This window comes from Marasmius oreades, chromosome 8 (genome assembly GCF_018924745.1).
Source record: "Marasmius oreades isolate 03SP1 chromosome 8, whole genome shotgun sequence".
Taxonomy (NCBI): Eukaryota; Fungi; Basidiomycota; class Agaricomycetes; order Agaricales; family Marasmiaceae; genus Marasmius; species Marasmius oreades.
Window position 1 is genome coordinate 170,436 of NC_057330.1, and position 22,909 is coordinate 193,344.

General features: G+C 45.6%; 4 protein-coding genes across 5 annotated transcripts; 3 read left to right on the forward strand and 1 right to left on the reverse strand.

Moving 5' to 3' along the window:
* Positions 1 to 3,169: 3,169 nt before the first annotated feature.
* On the reverse strand, positions 3,170 to 5,827 carry E1B28_011966 (uncharacterized protein; the record flags this gene model as incomplete). The annotated part of the gene is made up of 12 exons (XM_043157024.1): positions 3,170 to 3,502; positions 3,552 to 3,925; positions 3,979 to 4,159; positions 4,213 to 4,295; positions 4,366 to 4,408; positions 4,464 to 4,589; positions 4,646 to 4,726; positions 4,776 to 4,910; positions 4,965 to 5,087; positions 5,154 to 5,387; positions 5,438 to 5,602; positions 5,654 to 5,827. 12 exons carry the CDS (start codon positions 5,825 to 5,827, stop codon positions 3,170 to 3,172), a joined length of 2,052 nt encoding a protein of 683 aa, XP_043004389.1.
* Positions 5,828 to 10,674: 4,847 nt separating this feature from the next.
* E1B28_011967 (uncharacterized protein) lies at positions 10,675 to 12,059 on the forward strand. Its single transcript, XM_043157025.1, has 3 exons — positions 10,675 to 11,289; positions 11,345 to 11,421; positions 11,478 to 12,059. Exons 1-3 carry the CDS (start codon positions 10,714 to 10,716, stop codon positions 11,581 to 11,583), a joined length of 759 nt encoding a protein of 252 aa, XP_043004390.1. The 5' UTR covers positions 10,675 to 10,713; the 3' UTR covers positions 11,584 to 12,059.
* Positions 12,060 to 16,535: 4,476 nt separating this feature from the next.
* On the forward strand, positions 16,536 to 18,313 carry E1B28_011968 (uncharacterized protein). The gene is made up of 9 exons (XM_043157026.1): positions 16,536 to 16,776; positions 16,831 to 16,883; positions 16,948 to 16,964; positions 17,021 to 17,086; positions 17,147 to 17,219; positions 17,287 to 17,350; positions 17,403 to 17,711; positions 17,788 to 17,882; positions 17,978 to 18,313. The coding sequence occupies exons 1-9, from the start codon at positions 16,662 to 16,664 to the stop codon at positions 18,158 to 18,160; spliced, it is 975 nt and encodes a 324-aa protein (XP_043004391.1). The 5' UTR covers positions 16,536 to 16,661; the 3' UTR covers positions 18,161 to 18,313.
* A 1,424-nt stretch (positions 18,314 to 19,737) lies between these two features.
* Positions 19,738 to 22,176, forward strand: E1B28_011969 (uncharacterized protein). Of its 2 annotated transcripts, XM_043157027.1 has the most exons (7): positions 19,738 to 20,003; positions 20,074 to 20,313; positions 20,375 to 20,747; positions 20,807 to 21,070; positions 21,147 to 21,527; positions 21,596 to 21,662; positions 21,718 to 22,176. In XM_043157027.1, the coding sequence occupies exons 3-7, from the start codon at positions 20,652 to 20,654 to the stop codon at positions 21,759 to 21,761; spliced, it is 852 nt and encodes a 283-aa protein (XP_043004392.1). In that variant the 5' UTR covers positions 19,738 to 20,003; positions 20,074 to 20,313; positions 20,375 to 20,651; the 3' UTR covers positions 21,762 to 22,176. The 2 variants fall into 2 exon arrangements, with proteins under 2 accessions (XP_043004392.1, XP_043004393.1); XM_043157028.1 differs by having other exon boundaries at positions 20,074 to 20,747.
* Positions 22,177 to 22,909: the final 733 nt, after the last annotated feature.

A 22,909-nucleotide genomic window follows, 5' to 3' on the forward strand; every position in this document is an offset into this window, starting at 1 on the left:
GCACCGTACTCATGTTCAAGAAATGGTAGAAAGGATAACAGAAAATAAAAGGAAGAACTTGAGGAAATTCGAACGAGATTATATGCATACCATTAAGCCATATGATTTTAAACCGGGTACGCTTGTACAAGTTCGAAATACTCAAATAGAAAAGAACTTAGATAGAAAGATGTTCCCAAGGTACTTTGGACCATGTATAGTCATAAGAAGAACCAAGGGAGGATCATATATCTTGGCTGAGATGGATGGTACACTCATGAGGGGAAAATATGGCGCTTTCAGAGTGCTCCCACATGTTACACGCTATCAACCCATTGAATTACCAGAAAATATAGACAGACTTATTCATATGTCGAAAGACAAGTTGGATCAGCTTGTAGAAGAAGAAGATGAAGTCGATTATGGACCTGATAAGGATTATATCTTTGAAAGGGTCCCCAACTTACGAATAAACGAAGAACAATTAGACTTCGCTGAAGTCTGAGAAATCAAACGGTTTTAGTTGGATCGACAAAAGGATCGGATTTATGGGCGCATCAAGCGCTACTAACACGAGTACAAAAGTGTCCGACTAAATGTATGGAAGTTTTGTATTTTATAAGGAAAAGAAAGGAATATTGTGAAGAGATCTAGGCAGAAACATATCCTCCCTTGGAAGTGGAAGCTACAGACTCTTTAGCCTTGCCTTTGTTGGTGAGGTCCTCTACAATGGACTCAGTATCCATAGAATCGTCAATACCTAACTTCCCAAGACGATGATTGTTGATCTCTTCGAGCTGAGCAAGGCTAGACTTGTACTGGCTATGAGCATGCAAAATGGTGTGCTGAAGGGTGATGATCTCAGTCCTCAAGAAGTTGGCGACGGAAAGGAGCTGTTCAGGATCGTATTTGGACATGTTGGCGAAGGGCAACAACCCTGCAACGTGAAGGACTCGAGCATGACCCTCCTCGCGGACGCGAAGTTGTTCTTCGCTGAAGTTAGAAAGATGGAAAAGAAAACTTGACAAGATTAGTGGCGTACCAGGGGTTTCCTCGGTCGTGTCAACAATGGGAGTGAGCAAACGAGCCCTCTTGTGGTTAGAGACTGGTGGGACGGAAATTCCATTAGGCCCAGACTATAGCAGAAATTAATAAAAGAATGTCACGAAGTCGATACTTACTTTCTTGCTCTTGGTGATAGTCATTTGCTGAAGGGGCTTGTATTTGCCAGACACCTTCGCTTGCTTGGCCTTGGGTGGTGCATGGATAGAGGCACTGACGCCTTCGGACTTGGACTTGTCAATAAGAAAGGGAATATAATGAAAGATTAAAGAGCGTACTTTGGCGCGGACAGGAGCATCGACAATGATCTCCATGTTGTCGTCGGACTCGACGAAAGCATTGGACTTCTAAAAGAAAGGAATAACATAGTCTGCAGCGAAGTCCATAAAAGACTTACCACGGGACGTTTGGTGGGCTTCGCCTTGTTGTGGAGTTTCTCCTCGGCCTTCTGGCGGAGTTTCTCTTCATGCTGGTCGCGAGAAACAATGGCTTCGGCGATAAAAGCTTTATGAGCAGCATAAGATGGAATAGTCGGAACTCCAGGCACAGCCTGAAGTTTCTCGAGTAAGGCAAAGCACTTCTGAACGAACTCTAATGCTTCGGGATCCTTGCCAATGTGATGGTGCGACATGGAAGTAGACTGCAGCGAAGTTAGCGATTATCGCGGGAAATGGAAAGGTCGAGAACATACCAAGCGGCTGGCGATAGAGCGAGCTCCGGCTTTGGCCAGGAAGTGACTCTTGCTATTGAGAAGGTCCTCCATTTGTTTGAGGAACCCTGGCTGGTCGTGAAGGAACTCCGCGCGTCCACTCCAGTTTGGAATCTTGTTTGACATGTTAAACGATGGAAAGAAGGAAAGATTGTTTGATAAGGATGTCCAGAATTTGAGGAACCTTTTATACGTTCTTGGAGTCAACAGGGGTTGACATTTCTTTTGTTAGGGGGAGAGGACTCCGATTTTTCCGTGAAATTTTAAATTTTGAATGCGGATAAATTCGTGAAGTTGCCTCGACAACCTAAGAATGGAATGGAACTACGCTGACATTAGGGAAGTTGCCTCAGCGACCTAAGAATGTAATGGAAATACTGTGTAGGGAACAGGAATGGAATGTTGGTTGCTTTACGCATTTTCAAATTTCAGACACTTGCTACACTTTAACAAAGGAATTGGGATATGATAGATAGGGTCTACAGTTCTAGAGCGAGCTGGTAATTGGAAATATTACATTGAAATCCGTCTATCATCCCCTACGGAAAGATCAGAGTAAATTTTCGGAGACTTCAGAGAAGTCTTGGAAAACTCACCTCTTCGGGAGTATAATTTATACTTCCTGGAAAAGAGTACCTAGCAGTGTTAGGCTCGAAGGAATAGAACCCATAGTACCCATGTTCAGGTAAATAGAGAGCGGAATCGGGGACTAAAGGAAGAAAGAAGTTAACTTCATACGCCCAAGCTTCAATGGCTCCGGGGATAGAAGCAACTTCGAGCTTAAGGAATCCAACTCTAGCCATCGCGTTGCCAAGTCGATTAAACACCTTGCGTGAAGTCGGATGGAATCAATAATTATTGAGTGGACCGTGATAGATACGGCCTTGAGCAGGATCGAATAAAAGGATAAATTGGAGGTATGGTCCGTTGTGGCGGATAGCTACTAAGAACTGAAGTTGTATAGCCAACTCAGCTTCTCGCTCAGTAGAAAGAGGAATCCGTAGCACAATGCGATTGTCATCCTGGAAATAAGGAGGACCCCCAATTGGAGGAATAAAATTGGCAGGATATGCGTCTTCAGCGAAGTTAGTGAAATCTTGGATATAAGATAAGAAAACTCACAATGAGCTAGCATGGCGTATAATTGTTCAATAGCCAACCTCATGATAGAAGGAAAGATAGTGTAAAGAAAGGATTTGATCGTGGTAACCTCGCCTGGAGACTTCGGCGAAGTTCAGAATAAAGGGGTATTTTATCGGAATTTTCTAAAACAAGTTAGAGGGAAATTTTCTTATTTCACTCCAGAAAGAAAGGAATACAACATTGTATTTTTATGCTGCAAAGCAGCAGGATGGTAGGAATACAAAAGAGTTTTAAAGTGACTCTACCACTGTATACTGAAGTCTGACTACAAGTAGTCTACAAGATACGCAAGAAAGATATATATAGGGCCCGTATAAAGCCAAGAAGTCCCGGTCTCCAAAGACCTCGGCGAAGTCCGATTGAGAGCGACTCTTTGCAAATTGGGTCAGGAAATGGAATAAAGGAAGAAAAGAATGGCTTACATTCGAGCGGAGAAACAAGCGGCTCAGCTGAAGAACTTGGAGTGTCAACAACCATAGGGTTGTTAACCTCTTCGTCGTCCTCAACTCGAACCTCCTCTTCGACCGTCTGTTCCTCGAGAACGGTGGCGGAAGTGCTCTCGGCAACTCCGGGAAGTGCCGCAGCCAATCGTAAGTGAAGCGGGGAAAACTGTAAGCAAAGTCAGAATAGAAGAATAAGAAAAGATATTGGAACGTACCTCAGGACGACGAATAGAATATCCGCTCAAATCAACTGAAAAGGTTTCTTGAGTCTTGAGGTTCCGGAACACCGTTTGAGATCCTTGGACGGACACCTCGCGAAAGTCTTCGGCGAAGTTGAACTCCAAGGGCCATTCGAAAAGACAACCTAGACCGCGGATGGACTCCCTCGAGAGTTGAAGCCCCTCAGCATGTAGCTGAAGGTACTCCAACACGATTTTGGGGTTGGTGGCGATTTGACGAATTTCGGACTCCTTGTCCGTAATACTCTTTCGAGTAAGGGAAAGGGTGTCGGCAAGAGAACGGATAGTCGCAGAGAGTCGGTCTTGAGTCTCGAGAAGCCAGGTCAACTCGACCATGCGCTCGTGGAAGTCTAGAAAGAGACAAAACTTAGAAAGAATAAGGAAAGAAAGATTAAAGACTTACGACCAGGAGTGGGTGCACCCCAAGCTCGAACCTGATCCATCTGAGAAAAGGCCTCGTCTTGAGGGAGGATCCAGTCGCAAAGGTACCGATAAGTTTTGCATCGGGCACATTTGTCGGACCGGCCGACATAGTTGCACTCCACGCGGGCAATAATGCATGTCAAGCATGAAATCCGCATCTCCTAGGAAAAGAATAAGTTAACAAAGGAATAAAGATGCACAAAAGAAAGCTTACCACTTTCATAGATCGCCCAGACTCCAAAATATCACGGAGGGAGAAGGCTTCCCCGCGAGGAACATTGAAGCGATAAGGAACTTCTAAGAAAAAAAAAAAAAAAAAAAAATTAAATTAGAAATTCAGAAACGAGATAGGATAAATAAAACTTACCAACGGAGGACCGCGCTAACGGATGCTTGACATCATGCGACTCCTAAGAAAGTTGGTTAAGTAGGAAAGAATAAAAAAAGGAATAGGCAAGGACTTACCATGTCCGTATGCCGACGTTGGATGTTCTTTTTGGCAGGCGGAGGGCTTATTGAAACCGCCCGGCCTTTTCCCTTCTCGCTGACAGTATTCTTGGATGAAGCGGGAGGAGCCTTGGACGAGCCAGCCTAAGAAAGAAATTTAGACTAAAGAAAGGATTTAAACAGACTAAAGGATGACTTACCGTGGTACTGCGCGTGGTCGGACGACCTTCGACGGTCAGAGGAACTGAAGGAGATGGCCTTTCATCGTCTTCGCGGATGGTCTGTAAAATAGAATAAGGAAAGGAACGAATAGATAGAGGAAGGACTTACAGTGGATCGACGAGAAGGAGCAGGTTTTGGAAGAGGTTTTGGGCGAGGCCAGTTCGGAATGATCACCTCTACCCTACCTCTGCCTCTGCCCCGCCCGGATCCTCGAGCCCGTCCTCGCGTTGGCCTAGTCATGGGCTACCGAAAAGGTTAGCATCAAGATTAGGAGAACATATGGAAAAGGATACGTACGACAGGGGGAGACGACCTTAGCTCATCCACTTCGGATTCGCCGGAATCGTCCTCTTCTTCGTCATCTTCAGCGGCATTGTCAACACCGTCTTCGGAAGCCGTTTCTGGCTCAGTTGTCGATGTCTGAAACAAAGGGAAGATTGAAATAAGATATAAGGAAAGATAAAAGAAAGAAAGAAGGAAACTTACCCTCTTCGCGGAAGAAGAAAGTCGAGGCTTCTTGATTGGCGGAACCGCTTCGATTTCGACTTCGGAACTTTCAGAAGGTGGAGGCCGAGCTTTCTTTGCGGAAAGTGAACGCCGTTGGGCGAGATCCAAGGAACGTCGATATTCGGGAGTCCAAGCTGGAGGACTGAATACCGCAAGAGGGGCTACTTCACTTAAGTAGTTTTGGTTGGGAGAAAGACGAAGATTGCAGGCTGGCTGAGAAGTTGGTTAGAAAGGAAAAGGAAAAGAATGGATTATATACGCACCAAATTGTAACTATCCCAGAGAGCGAGCTCATCTGTGGATAGAATCCAAGCATCAGGTTGGATCTCCGGAGGTGCAAGGCGGGAAACCGCAGCGCAAAGACTGCCGACAGCGGTAGGGAATAGTCGATGTGTATGTTTTGCGCGGAACTCATCCGCAATGCGATTCTATAGAAGAAACATCAGATAGATTAAAAGGATGGAAGAAGATTGACTTACGAGGCCGCGTTCTTCAAACTGGAAGGCTGCCTTGATAAGAGCCTTGCGCTCGTCTTCGTTCTTGACAGGACGCGTTACTGCATCTTGAAAGCAGCGGTGGACGCGGTAGAGATCGTTGTTGAACACTTCGATACCGTGATTATTGAACTCCGTAAGCCCGGGAAGCAGAGACATGGCTAAGAAAGAGACGACGCGTTAGAAGGGAAGGAAAAAGTAAGGAAGGAAGTTAAACAAAAACTTGCGAAAAGGGGGACATACATAAAAAGGGGGTTCGGCATATGCCGGATGACTTAGAAAAAGTGCGAGTTCCCTCTCGCGGAACCAAGTGGAGTGGGAATTTCCCAAAAAGGAAGACTTCTTGCTGTTTAATACATCGGACCCTTGATGGCTTAGATGTCAAATCAATAGCAGGAACAGATCATCTTGATAAGATGTGATAGATAAGAAAAAGGATAGATTAAAGGGTCCAGTACCCGCAAAATATGCGTGAACTTCATAGAATTGCATACCAACCAGAAGGAACATTGCGGATTAAGGCAGAAAGATTGCGGATTGACTTCAATGCAGCTAAGACGGACTGGGGACAGTCCTTTCTTTTGTTAGGGGGAGATATCGCGATATAAATTGGAAAAGACCTTAAAGATGCATATTTATACAATTTTAACACTTATGAGTTATAAATTATGGGATTAATAGGACTAGAGTGAGCCCGCACTTCTAGTTAAAGCATGAGCCTCTACAAGAGACTTTATCCGTACGAAATGTACAAAATTAGGAAAGATGAGAGACTTCGCTGAAGTTCAGAAAACTGTACAAACTTCAGGAAGCAGCCGTTTAAAAACCTTCGTTCTTGTATTGGAAGGCCTCCTCTTACTCCTGGAATGCTCATAGCAAACATAGGGATTTTATTATACAATTTATTGAAACTTCAACGAAGTCTGGTTGGACTGCTCGGATATTGGAATTCTCGGATATAGAAATCCAAACAAGGATAAAGGAAGGAACATCCGATTCTCACAAACGGAAAATGGAAAGAATAGGAATTTCTCGGAAAACCAAGGAAACACGGACTTCAGCGAAGTGCACGTGTTATTTGATTTCAAGAGGGAAACCTTGGGGACAGGGCCTAGGATCGAGGCTAGATCTTCTCCAAAAAGGAATAGAACAGGAACAGGAAGAATGGATACGCCTGAAACAGGGACTCGTTCCCTAGGAAAAACAGGAGAATGCGGATATGTCGGGTACTTCGGCGAAGTCAAGTCCCTACATCGCAACCAGGAAACAAGGAATAGATATTCAGTTTAATATTCGATTGGGCACTTCAGCACATAAAACTCTTGTATTATACCCGATTAAGCGAGTTTCTGTTTGACTGAAAGGGATTTCATTATTATTTATTAGTTTCACACACATTTTGGACTTTTACTATTATTTATTAGAAAAACTGTATATAAGGAGGGCAGGAAAGAGGGATTTTCCCCAGCAACCTACGAGAGGAGACGCAGTTCACCTACTAGGATTCGCTCGAGATTTGACCTTTGCCCCAGTCTTCACTGAAGTTGGTGTTCTGTGTTTGGAAGGATAGATTAGATTATTGCAATTGAATTTGGTATTGGCATATTGTCTTGGAATTGAACTCTGGATATTGAAGTCAATTTGGACTTATATTGAATTTGGATTGCTATTGTCTAGTTTGGATATTGAACTTGAAACCGAACTTTGGCGAAGACTTGTAAAAGCTTTGTTGAAAAGTCAGATATCGAATTTTGGGATTTGTGAATCATATTGTCACCCTTGTAGTGAAAGAACCTTGATTGAAACAACTATAAAACCGAAGAACCCCACATATTCTATCTTTCTTGGTGCCTCTTAGTGAAAACTAAAGCCTTAAGAATACCGACCTCCACCCCTTACACTTGTGTATACTCTTCTTGGTGTGGTTTTGGTTTGCGCACTTCGTGCTTGAGGTGTGTTTACTAGCCATATTTAGTGGTGTTACACAGCGTTATTAGCGGTGTGGCAGGATGCGTGCGGCGGGCATATTTATACATTGCGCCTTCTTTGGTCATATTTGTTGGCATAACACACTTCTGTGGAGAGGACCCATGTGGGATCCAGAAATACCCACTCCGTCTGTGGGGCATTGGTGGAGCAAAATCAATTGGGAACTCGGGGGCACACATTGGGCGCACATGTAGTTACCCTGCGCAGGACAGAACCCTGAACACGCCGAAAAAAAAAATTACGGTAATTATTTCAAGCCTATTTTTTAGCATAACAAGTTAAATGCGCATTTCTTTTTTTTTTTCGGCTATGTTGCTAACATAGATAAGTACTAATCTGACTATCTCAAAAAATTTGGACAGTGTACGGACCAAATGTGGGCCGACCGTGACAAATAGCCAAAAGTCTGAATTGAGGTGACTCCGTAACGGTATCCTGACCCTATCCGGCCATAATCTGGGCTGATGTTGACCATACACCGCCAGACATCATCAGACTGGGACTTTAATTTCAGACACTCATCAGAAACTGATTGCATCTTGCCCATCTATGCGCAGGCTGTTGATAAGTGCCCACTCAAACTCAGGTTGGGATTCAATGATAAATACATGGTTGTGTACTGATTATGTCTCCCAGACTAATGTTACTTTGTCATCTATATCAGGAGTCGAACAGAATCACCCTGGTTTCGTGGTGGCCAGGACTCATTGTGAGTAACCCTTGCCCCGGAGATATAATACTCCTTCAAAAGTTGAGAGTGCTGCACTGTTAATGTTACCCCTCCTTTAATTTTAGATGACTCTAGGATTAACCCAGTTTGGTTCGCCACCCTGTTATTTCTGAGTGGCCCGTCATGATCACTAATTATCATTGGATGTTGGGTGTAAAGGGTTTTGTGTGGGAGCATGAACTACTTTTCGTGCTTATACAAGACCTCAGACTTACTAACTAATTCCCTATAGCCCTCAGTGTGGTCGGGTCAGTTCAGTCATGCCCCTCCGTCTTGATATTTTCTGTGTGCTCAAGGCCGTCTTGAACCGCAGAGCTCAGACATCCGCGTTACAAATCACACTCACGAGCGAGGTAAGGCTGGGAAGTAGCACAATCAAATTTTATCTTTGCGCCTTTTTCAAATTTCCACAACTTGTTCACTGTTGAATATGCTGACCACCTTCGTGAATGTCTGCAGGTATACTTAGTTATAGTTCCCATGGCTGTTGGGGGTACAGGAGATGTTCTCTGTGCTGGGGCATTGTGTTATTACTTGTATATCAACCGGTCAGGAATTAAACGGTGAGTCCTACTAGTCTCTGGGCTTGAACCTAGGTCGAATAGTATTAATAAACCGTGGATCTGATAATACAACACTGACAGAACGGACTCACTCATCTGGAGAATCATGACATCTGCTATTGGCAGGACATAGTAAAATCAGCTCCCTTCACGGTGTCATTATCGACTAGCTCGTGTTACAGCCTTTCAACTTCATCTACTACATCTCCATCTTTGAGGCTTCATCGAAATGTGAGTAAAGCCCGGCGCCTGTCATTCACTACTACTACTGACGTTAAAGATGTTCCTCCTGTTTTTTTCTTCTTTACAGTGTATGCCGTCTCAGTATTAGTAAGGTGAGGATCATCAATGTCCACAGTTTCAGTTCGGGCCTTCTCCCATTCAATACTGTGACTAACCCGTTCGTTTTTTCTCTCATCAGACTCAACTCACGAACCACCCCATCAACCTCCGGCGCCATTGTCGTCAGTGGCACCAACGCCAGTGAAGGTGGAGTCGGAGTGGAGTTGGCGAATATCCGGACGAGCTTCCGAGCCACAATTGGGGAGTATGTTTCTACTTCCTTCATGACGCAATCTCGAGGTCTGAAAGACCCGGACTCGGATCGGGAGACTGAAACTTCAGTTGAGGTATGTCGGACCTCTGTGTAAGGCTTTCGTGCGTATCGAGTCACCTGTGCATCTGCCCCCACGGGAGAATTAGATGCAGATCCCGAGAGACGTTTATGCTTCTCGCTAGTTTGCCAATTTCTTTCAATTCAAAAGAGATTATAATTTATGATACAATTTATATACTGTAACCCCTTGACACTTCCTTTGGGCTGTATTTACTATGGAGACCGTGTTCTTTGCGCCACAGTCAATTATTTAATACCCCATCCCAGCTCAAATTCATGTAGAAGCTACTGATTTGGCATTTGAGATTTTTGGAGGGTGTACACGCGGTGTGAGACAGAGAGAGGGTAGATAGATAGATTTGAGATAGATAGATAAATACACATGGACCCTCAACGGGATCTGACGGAATGATGGTCACACGTCTTCCTCGACAAGGACTGCCGTTTTGGTAGGTGGAGAGAATCGTGATAATCTACAGGTTGAAACGTTGATAACCCATCGCCGTCTGCTGAAGCATCACATATACTAAAGTCAAGTGACGCTTATTGTAGTATTTACTGTAACTTTAATAGGAAATGCATTTCTCGGCGACGTCGGCATTGAACTTCATTATGGTTCCTTCCATCGGTATGGGCCGGGTACTAGTGACTAGTGAAATTTTGAAATCCCGTATCACGAAGACCACAATTCGTGAGCTACCGATGGAGAGACCAAGTTGATACTGGACCGTTCTTTTTCTACGATGTACTTACAATTTATCGCCACCTCCTTAAACTTAGTCCGACATCCCCGCCAATGGGTTTCCGTGTGAAAGGCAGTAATGATGGGGAATTGACCAGGAGTCGTAAGATGGGACTCTGGATGGGATGGAAAGCTGAAACAAGTTTGTTTAGTGGCTTAAAGGCTATGAAAATCCTACTATATGGTCCCTTGTTCTTTGGGCGTTCTTGGTATATAGCCGAATCAGTTGATGTGGCAGTAACAGGACATCATCGTGCGTAATTGAACCTGAAACTCATGCGTCGTTATCATTACTCGGGGTTCCTGTGCATGGTCCGGCCCAAACATACTATTTATATTTGAGCTCATGATATCCAACAATCTTTCGGGTTGATCCCCTCGCTCAAACAATTCGTCTCGGTCACGATGTTCTCAATTTCGAGCCCCTTCCTTCCCGTCCCCCTTATCATATTCGCCACACTCTCTTCCATATTTTCTTTCATCGCCTTCGCCGTATCCCTCGTCAACTACCGCGTCGAAGTCATCTGGGTCACTCTTATAGCGACATTCTTGACCCTTGGGTACCACGGCACCATTATCACTCTCGGATACCGGGAACATATTCGCCGCAAGTCGGATGCGGTTCTCTTGACGAGAACCGCCAATTATAGGCAATCGAATGGTCCTGTTCATCGGTACTTTACGACTGCCGGGGTTATATGGGGAGTTGTGTTAGTTGCTTGGTGGATTATTGCGTTTGGATTAAACACCCAAGTAACAGTTAATGGAAAAGGGAGTATCAAAGCGGAGTGGGCCAATCACGACTGGGATTTGCACGTTCAGATTGGGCATTCGGTGATACTGGCGGTACAAAGCTTGTTACTGTTAGGAATGGCCGTATATAATGTGATCTGGATGAATAGAGTCGGGCGTGAGGCCATGGGAAGCGGTGGGAGGAAGGATCCAGAGAAGATTGACGAGAAAAGGTTTATCAAGAATCTGGTGAGTCGTAGAATTAACCTTAGTCACTATCCAAACTGAACCTCGAGAAACATAGGAACTTACCACTGGCATAACACAAGGATCCCGTCAATCTGTCGCCTCGAGCAGATTTTCCATCGATTCGATCGCACCGTAAGTTTATGCACCGAATTTTCGGTCCGCAGCCATCTGAATCTTCGTCTCCGTAGATCCAAGAACCGCAAAAAGCTGAAGATCCACCTGCCGAAACCATCGTGGTCCATACAGGGAAAGTTACCGCTGAGGCAGCTAGCATTGTCCAAATATACTCGATGAAAATCTCCCATAACGCCGCCCGTTCAAGTCGTCGGGAATCGCTTTAGTGGCTCGAACCTGAGTAAGACATAATTAGTCGAGAACACTAAAGTAGAATAAGCAGACAACAACTGAGTCACTGTTGAGCCCAGACTCAGATACTAGTTGAACTGTCACACCGAAGAAATCTTGACGAATGGTGCACCAACGAACTGTCGGAAGGAAGCAAGTACGTCGCTGTTGAGAACATGCCAGATCTTGATTGAGATGAGGTTGAAACAACTCGGGTCACCTATTGCTGCCAGCTGACCCGGCTGAAACTGGAACGTAAACACTGTTGAATCTTGAGGGTGTATGAGTGAAAGAAATCATCTGATTCTCTGGGGGGAAACCTTTGCCAGGGGCGCTGGAGAATGATATTGAAGGGAAGCAGCGAAGCGCGGCGGTGTGGAAGACGACGAGTACGATTTCATCCCAACCATGTCAACAAGTGTGACAGTAATACGCCTCAAGGCGCACAAGCGCGCGCGGAGTTTGATTTTGTTGCTTCAATTTGCTCCTACTTACCCAAGCACTGCCTTCGCCATCTTGCACGATAGACCTGAGTCTAAAATCTATAAGTAAAGGCCCACCTGCGGTTTCCATAGTACGTTTACGGTTTTACTTCTCGCATATCATTCAATTATTCAACAAAAGCTCGAGGTTAATTCACCCCAGTATTGGTGGCCAACGTCAATGTCCAACATCTCAACGTTGGACCTAACGATTTGTGGTACTACCCGCGCTACGGTCGACTATTGGAGCTCCTGCGGTTGTCTCCACGATACTGAGTAACCCTTTTTTCATGCGGAAATTCTTCTGTCCAGCTGCAGCGATTGCCTTCTGTTCTCTGCCAATTGTCTGACATTCGAGGAAGAAGCTAATGGAAGACAGCACTGCAAGACTCGCGCAAATTTTTCATTCTAAATCTAGGTTGAACCATTCTGGCCGTATGTGGGGTACATACTTATGAAATATGGAAGTCTGACTCGCTAAACTAAGGGAGTACCTTCGGAATTTCAGGCGAAACTGGACGTTCATGAAGTTCAGCTTTTTCTTCATGCGTTACATGACTCTCCTGGTCCAAATGTGCGTGATTTGGACTGTAGTCTCTTCCGAACCGCTCCGAATCCTTGAACCTTCAGACTTCTAGTTCTCGTCGGGACAGAACTCAGTCTTCAGTTCCATTTCACTAGTAATGACTGTTTCATATGGCAGGTTCGTGATCTTGAATCTCTTATTCAAGTATTCGAGTCACCCATACCATTCTGCAACCAGGTGTATCAAGGAGTTGCATCCGTCTGCATTATAATGACCTGTGACTTCGTACTCGCTTCACGAAGTAAACCTATCCGTTATCGTTATCCTACAAATTTTCAATAAAGTCACGATACAAACCTCACCTCTGGGCCCTCATCACAGTATAAGCTCTCCGCTTCCCCAATCAAAATATTCGAAGACTTGTTCATATTTGTTACATCCTCGAAATCGCAGGAATGTACGTCGGCCTCGCTCCCGGGCATCCCCTTCGACGAACGTTGTACAGTCATCTTTGTTCCCTCCATGCTGGGCTGGGGAAACGTTCCTATCGTGGGATTACTGATGAGGGATGGAACGTGGGTGTTTTTTCTATTATTCGGTGAGTATTGATTTGGTGCTTTCTCCGAATCAATATAATAAGCTTGATTCTTCACGCTCGTATTAATTGAGTTTGGCTGGTTACCGACGCAGCGTTTTATGGCCTGACGAATCGTTGCGTTATTCTGGTGTACTTTATCCTTGGCTTTTGACGGCTTATTCGATCTGCGTGAGTTCTTATGATCGTTATCATCCGCTGTCATCCACGGAGTCACTTAATTATGGTGTTTTATAGGGATACCATATCCTCCTCAACATCAACCATTATACTAGTAGAAGTCTAGGGAGATCAGTATCGGAACCATTTCCAGAAGTATGCAGTTCATCAATCAGCTTCGTGAATCGGGCTCTTATGAGCTTTGAGAGCCTGGTAGAGGACTTCTCGCCTAGACGATCAAGAATGCGCAGTAGCCCTTATGAATCTTTTCAAGTTGGATGGCCGCATCTAGTCACGGACAACTTGAAGGGAAGGAGTCGTTTCTCAGAGCGAAAGGAAATCGCTTACTTTTCGTGGTTCAACAGTAATACATGCCACCTCTCTATGAACCTCCGATCGATGTATATGGCACATTGCGAGTACATAGTCCAAGCCGAATCTGAACTCCAAGCCCGTTTTGGGTCTAAAGTCCCACAGGGAGGTTTTGTTTACTGCCAAAAAGAGACACGAACTTCAAGATACCCATCAATCTGTCAATCCTTGAAATCCAATCACTGGTAAATCATTTAGACGTCGGTGCAGTACATCTACCAACGGTTTTGTTACTTACATGCATCAAATTATGTTCTACATTGAAGTTCGTCAAGCGGTGAGTCAGATCTAATATCACAATCTCTCATCCACGATGGTATACACCTTCAAATACGGAGGTGACAGATGCATCCTGAAAGTCCATCTAGGTCTGTTGTATCCTAGAAAATACCGGAATGCGTGTTGGTCGAGTGACTCTCAGGCCGGAATTATCTTCGACAAATTGATGTTATGCCAGCCATATTCGTTTCCACCATTTCCCCCGTTTACTCTACGGTAGCGCTGTTATCGCTTCCCGAACCCTCCTACTGGATTTGACCCTCTATCGGACGGGCAAGTGTCGAGTCCCCATTCTCAAACGGTACTGATGAGAAATGGAACATCGGTGTTTTTTTTTCCGTTTCACTTGTCGTTGGCGACGCTTCTGCGGAACTTCTGCGTCTAGTTGGCGCTCAGAGCCGTAAGCCCGGCACAAACCATCATATATGTAGTATCTGAATTCCTGTCGACACGATACCAACCTTTACTAGCCTTAATCGAACCGTCAAAAGCGGACGAACCCATCATGCCGCCGATTTGGTTGAGTTTTATGGTACTTAAACGCGTCAAAAAATCAAGTGGATTTTTTGCGTGGATTTTTTCCTCGCAAAGTCAAAATAATGTCGCGCAGTTTGGGACGTTCGTCGCAAACTCAACTCCGTAATTCCGCACAGTCACGATTTCCGAAGTCAATCGCACGATCGAAAAGAATCTCACCGCACAGTTGAGACTGCGTTTCCACTCGCAGTTTCGAGATTCAGTGGCATGTTTTTACTTTTTTTTCATCACACAGCTTAAACTTTACTGTGAGATAGGGCCAGGGCTCGGGGAATTTGATACTTTGGAGTTGCACATACAGGGTAGCTCTCGACGTATTCAAGAAAGGACTTTATAACGATGATAATTAAGTTTCAACAGGGTAGAGTGGTCAAGAAATAGATTGGAAGGTATAACCTGGTCAGTTAACGTCCAGAGGCCTCCATAACGTGTAAGAGTTCACTGACGACAAGATCTACAACGTTATCGAAGAAAGTACAGGTACGATAGGTAACTTCAAGATATAAGAGGGTACGACATTCGTCATTCATACAGGAAAAGAGAAAGCCTTGTTCAAGGTGATCCGGAATGTCAAGAGGGAAAACTGATCGTCAGGGCCTTCGCTTCGCTAGTGCCTTCTTTTTGACTTGAGGACCGGTAACGATAAAATTGAGGCCCGAATGAGGTAAGGGATTGGTTCGCACAGAAGGGGCTGACCATAGGGAGGTTAAGTGACTCGGAGGTGAAGCTTTGAAGATGAATGTTGACGTTAAACCCTGAGGACGAGTCAGTCGTTTGAACACCTAGGATATGTGCATGGCAAGCTCAATCTGAGGTGACGGGCTTTGAGGAAAGTATTTCGAACTCACCGTTGACCCTTGTCTTGCCCTTGTCACCAATAGAGGAAATATACTCAATCCCTCATCCAGTCTTGATCCAGTCTGATTCCTCCTTCAAAGCAGGTTAGTTGGGGGGTGTGAAAAGAAAAAATTGAGGTTCGTGGCCATACCTTACCATCCTTGATCTTTATCACTACCTGGAGCAGCCTGAAAACTGATTTATGACGGTGAAGGGGAATGAGGAAACGAAGGCTGCCAGCAAAGCGTTGTTGTCAGCTGTTTACTGTCCGCCCGCCGATTGTCGGCTTTTGCCGGGAAACTTGTGATAAAGACGTCACTGTTACTGGTGACAGCCGAAGAATGCCGAGGCACGCCATCACTAGAAAACCTGACCGGGTTGACCGGGTAATAATAGCCGGACCGTCAAAATCTGAACTTCAATGTGCGACGAAAATAATCGCAACTTTGCGGAGAAAACGCACAATCAGGACTCTGCGGTGAAATTTTTTTCGATCGCGCGACCGAACCCGGAAACTGTGATTGTGCGGATCTCACAAAGCCGACTTTGCGACGAATGTCCCCAACTGCGCGACACCATTTTGACTCTGCGGGGGAAAAATCGGCACAAAATCTCACAAAGTTGACTTTGCGACGAATGTCCCCAACTGCGTGACACTGTTTTGACTCTGCGGGGAAAAAATTCGCACAAAAAATCCACTTGATTTTTTGACGCGTTTAAGTACCATAGAGTTTTCGCATCGACGCAGCCCACTCAATACACTGTCAATAAAGCTTTGTGGCGGCGGGGTGAATCAGAGTTTGTTAGTCGCCTTTACATAATTACCAGTGAGCGGCGTTGAGCCACCTGTCACCGGGATAACTAGTCACTGTGACAACAACCGAGTCCGATTTCTTAACTCTCACCATCAATACCAGAAGCACTCAATTTACTGAACTGATGGCATTGCCTCCATCGTTGTACACGACAATGACCAATGCCCATAGACAGATCTCATCCCGAATCAAGGGATTGCCTTCCAAACTCCCACAACGCCCAATAGTTAGACCTCACATGCCAGCATTCTCGAAAGAAGTGCATCGGATTCGTTGCACCTGTCAAATGTGTCAATACCTAAAATTCTCGGAATTCGATAGTCCTACACATGCGGATGCAGTACGTTATTTACGTATTCCGGGATATATTAAAGGGAACGGGGGAAAAATCTTAGGTTGGCTCGTACCAACGATGGTCGATATCGATGCCTAACATCTCAAAACTAACCGAGGTCGTCCTTCAGGCGCTACCTGACGAGTTACCGTTACCTAGTGCGGTGGAGACAGCGGCAGGAGCTCAGGCAGTCAACCGGAGTGCAGGTGCGTACTCTTACCTTTCACGCCGAAGGTTTTTTTATTAATCCTTTCTAACAGTCGCAGCGCTTGCCTTCTTGTTCTACGACATCTGTTTAACATTCGACGAAGAAGTACGTGGACATGTTGCTACTGCAATACAGAACTGCAAGACTGACGCAAAGATTGTCATTCCAGGTTGAACTTTTCTGGCCGTATGTAGGCTACTCGTGAATCAGAGTTTCAGGCTGAAGGACTGTTTTCGGAACAGGCGTAATTGGACATGGATGAAGTTCAACTTCTTCTTTGTTCGTTACGTGCCCCTCTTCGTCCAAATGTGCTGTTTTGGTCCTTCGTACCTTTTTTCAATCACTCATCGTTGAACGTTGAACACCAGACCTCTACTTTTTGTCGGCACGGAACTTACTCCGCAGTTTCATTTCACCAGTCACGATTGTTTCATATGGCAGGTTCGTCGTGTTCCCGAGTTTCTCATGGAAAGCTTCCTGAACTCCATTCATACTTTTTCGCGAGCAGGTCTACCAAGCAGTTGCCTCAATATGTATTATCATGTCATGCGACTTCGTTCTCCTCTCACGAAGTAAGCCCTTCCTGACCTTTATCTGTAAACGCCCGACTATAACTGCCAACAGTATACGCTCTCTACTTTGCCAAAAAACACATTCAAAGACTCGTTTATATTTGTTACGTCCTCGAAATTTCCGGGATGTGTGTTGGCTTGGGCCTCGCTCTCCCTGGGGTCAAGTTCGACGAACGTTGTACTGTCCTACTCGTTCCACCCGGTCTCCTCATCTACGCCGGTGCTTCAATCGCTTTTCAAGCCCTTCTATTCGCCCTGACGCTCTACCAATTTCTATCCGGATTACGAATGGGTTGGGGGAACGTTCCGATTGTAAAGTTATTGATGAGAGACGGAACATGGGCCTTCTTCCTCCTATTCAGTGCGTACTCAAATACTCTTCCGCCTGTTTTAACGATAATTCACCGGGTTTTTTTTTGAATTTTGAATTTTGACAGTTGAGTTGGTTGCCGAAGCATCGCTGTACGGATTGAAGAACCACGCGTTCGCCGGTGTTCTGTATTCATGGCTTTTGACAGTCTACTCGTTTTGCGTGAGTTGTTTATCGCACCTGCCAGTGACAGCGCACACGGCACCCCCCCCCTCTCCCCAACTCATATGCATGTCATTGACGCGGACGGTTTCTAGGGATACCGTATCCTCTTCAACATAAACCATCTTACTAGGACACCCGATGGCAGCCTTGTCAGTGGCACGAGCGCAACGATTTCGAACAGTTTCCAGTTTACCAGTCAATTTCAGCAATCAGATGTGTCAAATTCTTTTGAGCTTAGGCCGTTGTCTCCGCCTCGAGTGCAAGTGGTGCCTTGAACTCGAGGAAGTGGAAACAGCGTTATGTGCATGTGGACACTCTTATTTTGGGCATTTTAGGGTTTAGTTGTACTTGTATCTCATTGGGACATTAGGGACGGACAGACAGGGACTAGCAATTACTGTATTTTTACGATTATACCCCACCTCTGCATTATCATTCAGTGTTAGCGATGAATGTCATTTCGAATGTTCTCAGTCGAAGATGTTATTGCCCACTAGGAAAGTAAATATACGTAGAAAAAAAAGAAACAGAAGAAAGGTTGTCACCCATCATGATGTGTAATGTGACCGAAGTTCCTTCTCCCGAACCTGAAGTCAATGTAAAGCGATATCGACAAACACCCAAAGCGGCGCCTTGCTTAGCAGGATAGCTTCTCCCCGCCGGAATTATGTATTGTGAAATTCCAAAATCCCAACTTCCAGTTCTACCCCAGTGATCAGCGCTCAGCACCATCGAGCTAGGACTCGGGGACTAATCCTAATCTTGGGTGGTCCGTCGTCACTACTACTTACCCGCTACTAAAAAGGTCCTTTTCTCCCACTCCGTTCAAAGGCCGCGGAAGCAGCAGCCTAGCCTCAATCTTCCTGACGATGATCGCTTTAATGTCGATGCGCTCGTTCTGACTTGTGGGTACGTGTGCGCGGCGTCTTGGTGGAGGCGGCGATGATGCGAGTACCGGGAGAAGAGGGGGGAGGATAAATTATTTTGTCGAAACCGAGACTGAAGCTTTCCCCAGTACCATTGACGAAGTTACGAATCACGGTGATATCGGCGGGCATAGCCAGCATATACATCTACTAATAATTAATAAAGTTCCGTTAACTCAGCGTTGACAGAACGAGGCGAGGTAAATCGAAATACGTCAAGGCCAGTACTGGGGGGACGGGGGACACGGCGGGAAATGGATGGTCGACATCATGAATGTGGCCTTGATCGGACAGCGATGATTAAATCCCGTACTAGGTGCCACGATATTGAGATATGAACGGAGGGTTGATACCCTTGAACAGCGTATTCCCACTTGAGCGTGTCGAAGTTCTTCATTTTATCATCTTCCCGAGTATCGGTAAGTCCTTGATACGACATATCAGCCTGTTCCGGAAGCCTGTAAAGAAGAACATAGGAGAACAGCTACTCACTTTATATATCTGCATGCTACGCTTGCCAACAGACTCCCTCACAAGAAAGGATGGACGTTGCCGCTGTAGGCCGTCGGAGGATTCAAGGGCCCTCTAAATTTGTAATTTCGATTTCAAATATAACCATGCTGTACGAGTTTCATCAGATAGATCAAGGGAAAAAGTCGAGGGTGACACAATTGATTCTGTTCCGCATCATGGCGTGTCATGATTGTTCGCGAGTCATCAAAGGGATCTTCGAGGTAAACAGGATCGTTTTATCGGGGAGGAAAGACCATGCGTACCTGCCTCTAATTTTATGCAGCCGTGCTATAGAGTCTGAAAGGCAGTTCAAGTGCCTGTCTCCTGGAGGCAGTGGATGTAAGATGCTTAGGATCGTGAGACTCAGCTTCTAAATTTACTCACGCACTTTCAGTTACTGTCACGCGCGCGCACTCTTTCTTCCTGAACTTTGACCATGACTCCCGCAAGAGTCTCTGGTGGAGGATATCAACCGATTCCCGAATATCGATTCTGACATTCGTTGTACATCAATCATCGAGCCCGGTTACCCGATAAAGAACGTTCGACTATGTGAAACCGATTTCCCATCAATGATCATTTACTTATAGACGATCATGTTGCATTCGGTTGGAGGAGAGGTACATGCAGTGATTCTCGAGGTCCTGGAAACCTCCCAACTGGAGTGGCATGGACAGAGGTAAGTAATTGTATAGACATTGAAAACCGGGTTGGCCATGGTAACGACAACCATTTATTTAATCTTACAGGGGGCAACGAGGGATATGCGGCCTCCCTACACACTCCCGTACAGGCTGCTCCGACTCCATGCCCCAGCAGCTAGCCGAACTGATGAACCCCAAAATTTAAAAATGGGGGACCCAACGCATGAATGCATGAAACCTCCAGCCATCACCCCATTCAACGCGATCTCCACTGCATGAAGAGTAACGTATTACCAACCCACCGTTTTGTATTCCCCTTTCACAGGTTTGTCTCCAGTGGCTATGGTAACTATGTTATTTTCCGTTCTATTCTTGGCGTTCATAAATTTCATAATGGTATTGATAGTTATTTGCACTAAACTCCCGCAAGGCCTTATAATGACGACTTCCCACTCCCATTCCTCCCTTCACTGTGCTTCTCAGGTCTGGTTGTGCCAACCTCTATCTTCTCTTTCGCTCGCTTTCTTTGTTCGAATTTTCGGTCGCCGGTGATCGAATTTCTTCCCCACTCGACGTGTAGTGCTTATCCTCTCATTCTCTAAACTCAAACATTTGCGTGCAGAGCACCAACCGTTTTTCATCTCAAAGTCACCTCGAATTAACTCTCGTTAAAACTTTCCATCATGTTGTTCAAGACTATCGTTCCCTTCGTCGCTGTTGCACTGGCAGGATCTGTCGCTGCCCTTCCTCGTCCTATTAACACCAATTTAATGGCTCGTGTGCGTTTCCTTATCATTCTCAAGTTTCTCGACTCCCTCCTAACCCATTATGACTTCAGGCCGCCGGTCAAACTGACGGGAAGACAATCCTAAGCGGTATTGGCGGGGCCCAGGATAACGGTGCAGACAACGCCGGTGACAACGCCGGGACCGATGACCAACAATCGGCGGCGGGCTCGAACCAGACCGACACGGCGACTGGCTCTGAGGGCGGCAACAACGGTTCTGCTGACGCTGGAGGCCAAGCTGGTAACAGCACCGATACTGGTGTTTCCACTAACGGAACGGCGACTGGGAGTGGCGCCGCTACTACTGTCACAGTGGTGAGTGGACAGTGACATCTTCTTAGTGATTGATTTTTATTTATACCCTGTCCCGTTTTCTTTTTTTTTTTTACAGACCGTTACGAAAGTCGTCCAGTCCGCTGCTACTGGCGCTGCTAATGCCAAGGGCAAGGGCAAGGGCAAAGGCAAAGGAAAGAAAGCCGGCGCTGCGGCAGCCAAGAAGGCAGCAGCGAAGGCGAAAGCCCAGCAGAACAAGAACAAGAACGGCGGCGACAAAAACAATAACAACGGCACCGCTACCGCCGATAACACGGGAAACAACAACGGAACCGCTACTGCCGCTGGCAATGGGAACGACGCCAACGGTGCTGAAACTGCCAACAAAGGCGGCGCTCAGGCTGGTAACGGTGCTGGCGACGAAGGCGCTAACAACGGCGATGTCAGTACCGATGCCGGTGCTGGTGGTGCTGATGCTGGTGCCGGTGCCGGGGATGCTGTAAGTTTTTCGTGCTTTCACCATAAAGTAATTTCTGACGTTCCCTTCCTCTCCCTTTTCTACGATAGTCCACTGAATCCCAAGCTCAACCGCCCGCCGATGGCCAGCAGCAACAGAAGGCAGCTGGTGGTAAACGTAAGTGTCCTTCACCCTTAGAAGTTTTTGATATTGACGAAATCCCCTCTTTTAGGAAGACTCGACTTTGACGATGAGAGCCTCGAGGACTTGGATTAAACGAGTTACGAGTCGTCACCCCTTTTCTCGTCACTCGAATATCCCTTAGAGTATGATACCAAGGCGGCGGAACAATTGGCTGACGGTTGGATTTTACTAAAAAAACCTTCACAATTGAGGTCGCCGTCCTTTCTTTTTGTTTATTTAAGTCACTACGATAGCGATGCGTGAGTTAGCTAGAACTTACTGGAGTTGGTATAATAGACCTTTTGCTTTTTGCATGGTACAACATTCCTCAGTCCATCATCTTAAGTGGTACTAATTTACTGAGAGGCATTCTGTACGGTGTCCGTTAGACATTCCTCCTCTGGTCCCTGAGTTTACTCACACATGGTTCCTTGCCATCAGTCGCTATACTCCGACAGACAAATATATAGTCCGTCTAGTACGCTATAGGTATTCTTCATGGTCTTGCCACACTCCGGGAGGTCGAACACTGAGTTTAGAAACTGACCTCGAGAGTCGAGCTCCCGAATAGACAGTCAGTTCCGAGATCTTTAGTTGTCCTGTCAAGATTCTTAAACCCTCAGGCTGGGGTCAAGAATCTTCCATCTCTGTGGCCCATTCCAAGAAACGAATATTTAGGTGACCCAGCAATAATATTTACATTAAAGATGACTATTCCAGACTAGTCAGGATGTATCATGACAGTGGTCCAGTCGGAAGATGATGATAATCCTGTCCTAGTCGTACACAACCAGGATTCCACCTCATCATGCATCAGGGAAATCCTAAAATGCGAATTTGTGCAAATTTGCATAAATTAAGATAATGCCCAGAAATATTTGGGACAAATTTGTACTAGTTTGCATGAATTCCACCAAAGTTTTTACCAAATTAAAAGGCAACTTTGCTATTTATTTTTGTATCCATAACACAAATTTGAATAGTGGGAGGGAGTATTGTATACTTGCTTTTATCTGTGAATGAACTCTATCCTGCTGACCTGGCGTTGGACTTAAATAATTATCAATTCTTTTTCGTACCACACATTGTGGTATGTGGGCCAGCCAGGGACCACTGGTGGTGCCGAGTTGAGGGCAATCCTGCCATGTAGTTTATAGACTCATTTCAGTATGCATATATAACTGACAAAATGCGACATACTGGTTCCACATGGAACAGATGGCAATGGTATCCAAAGCTAC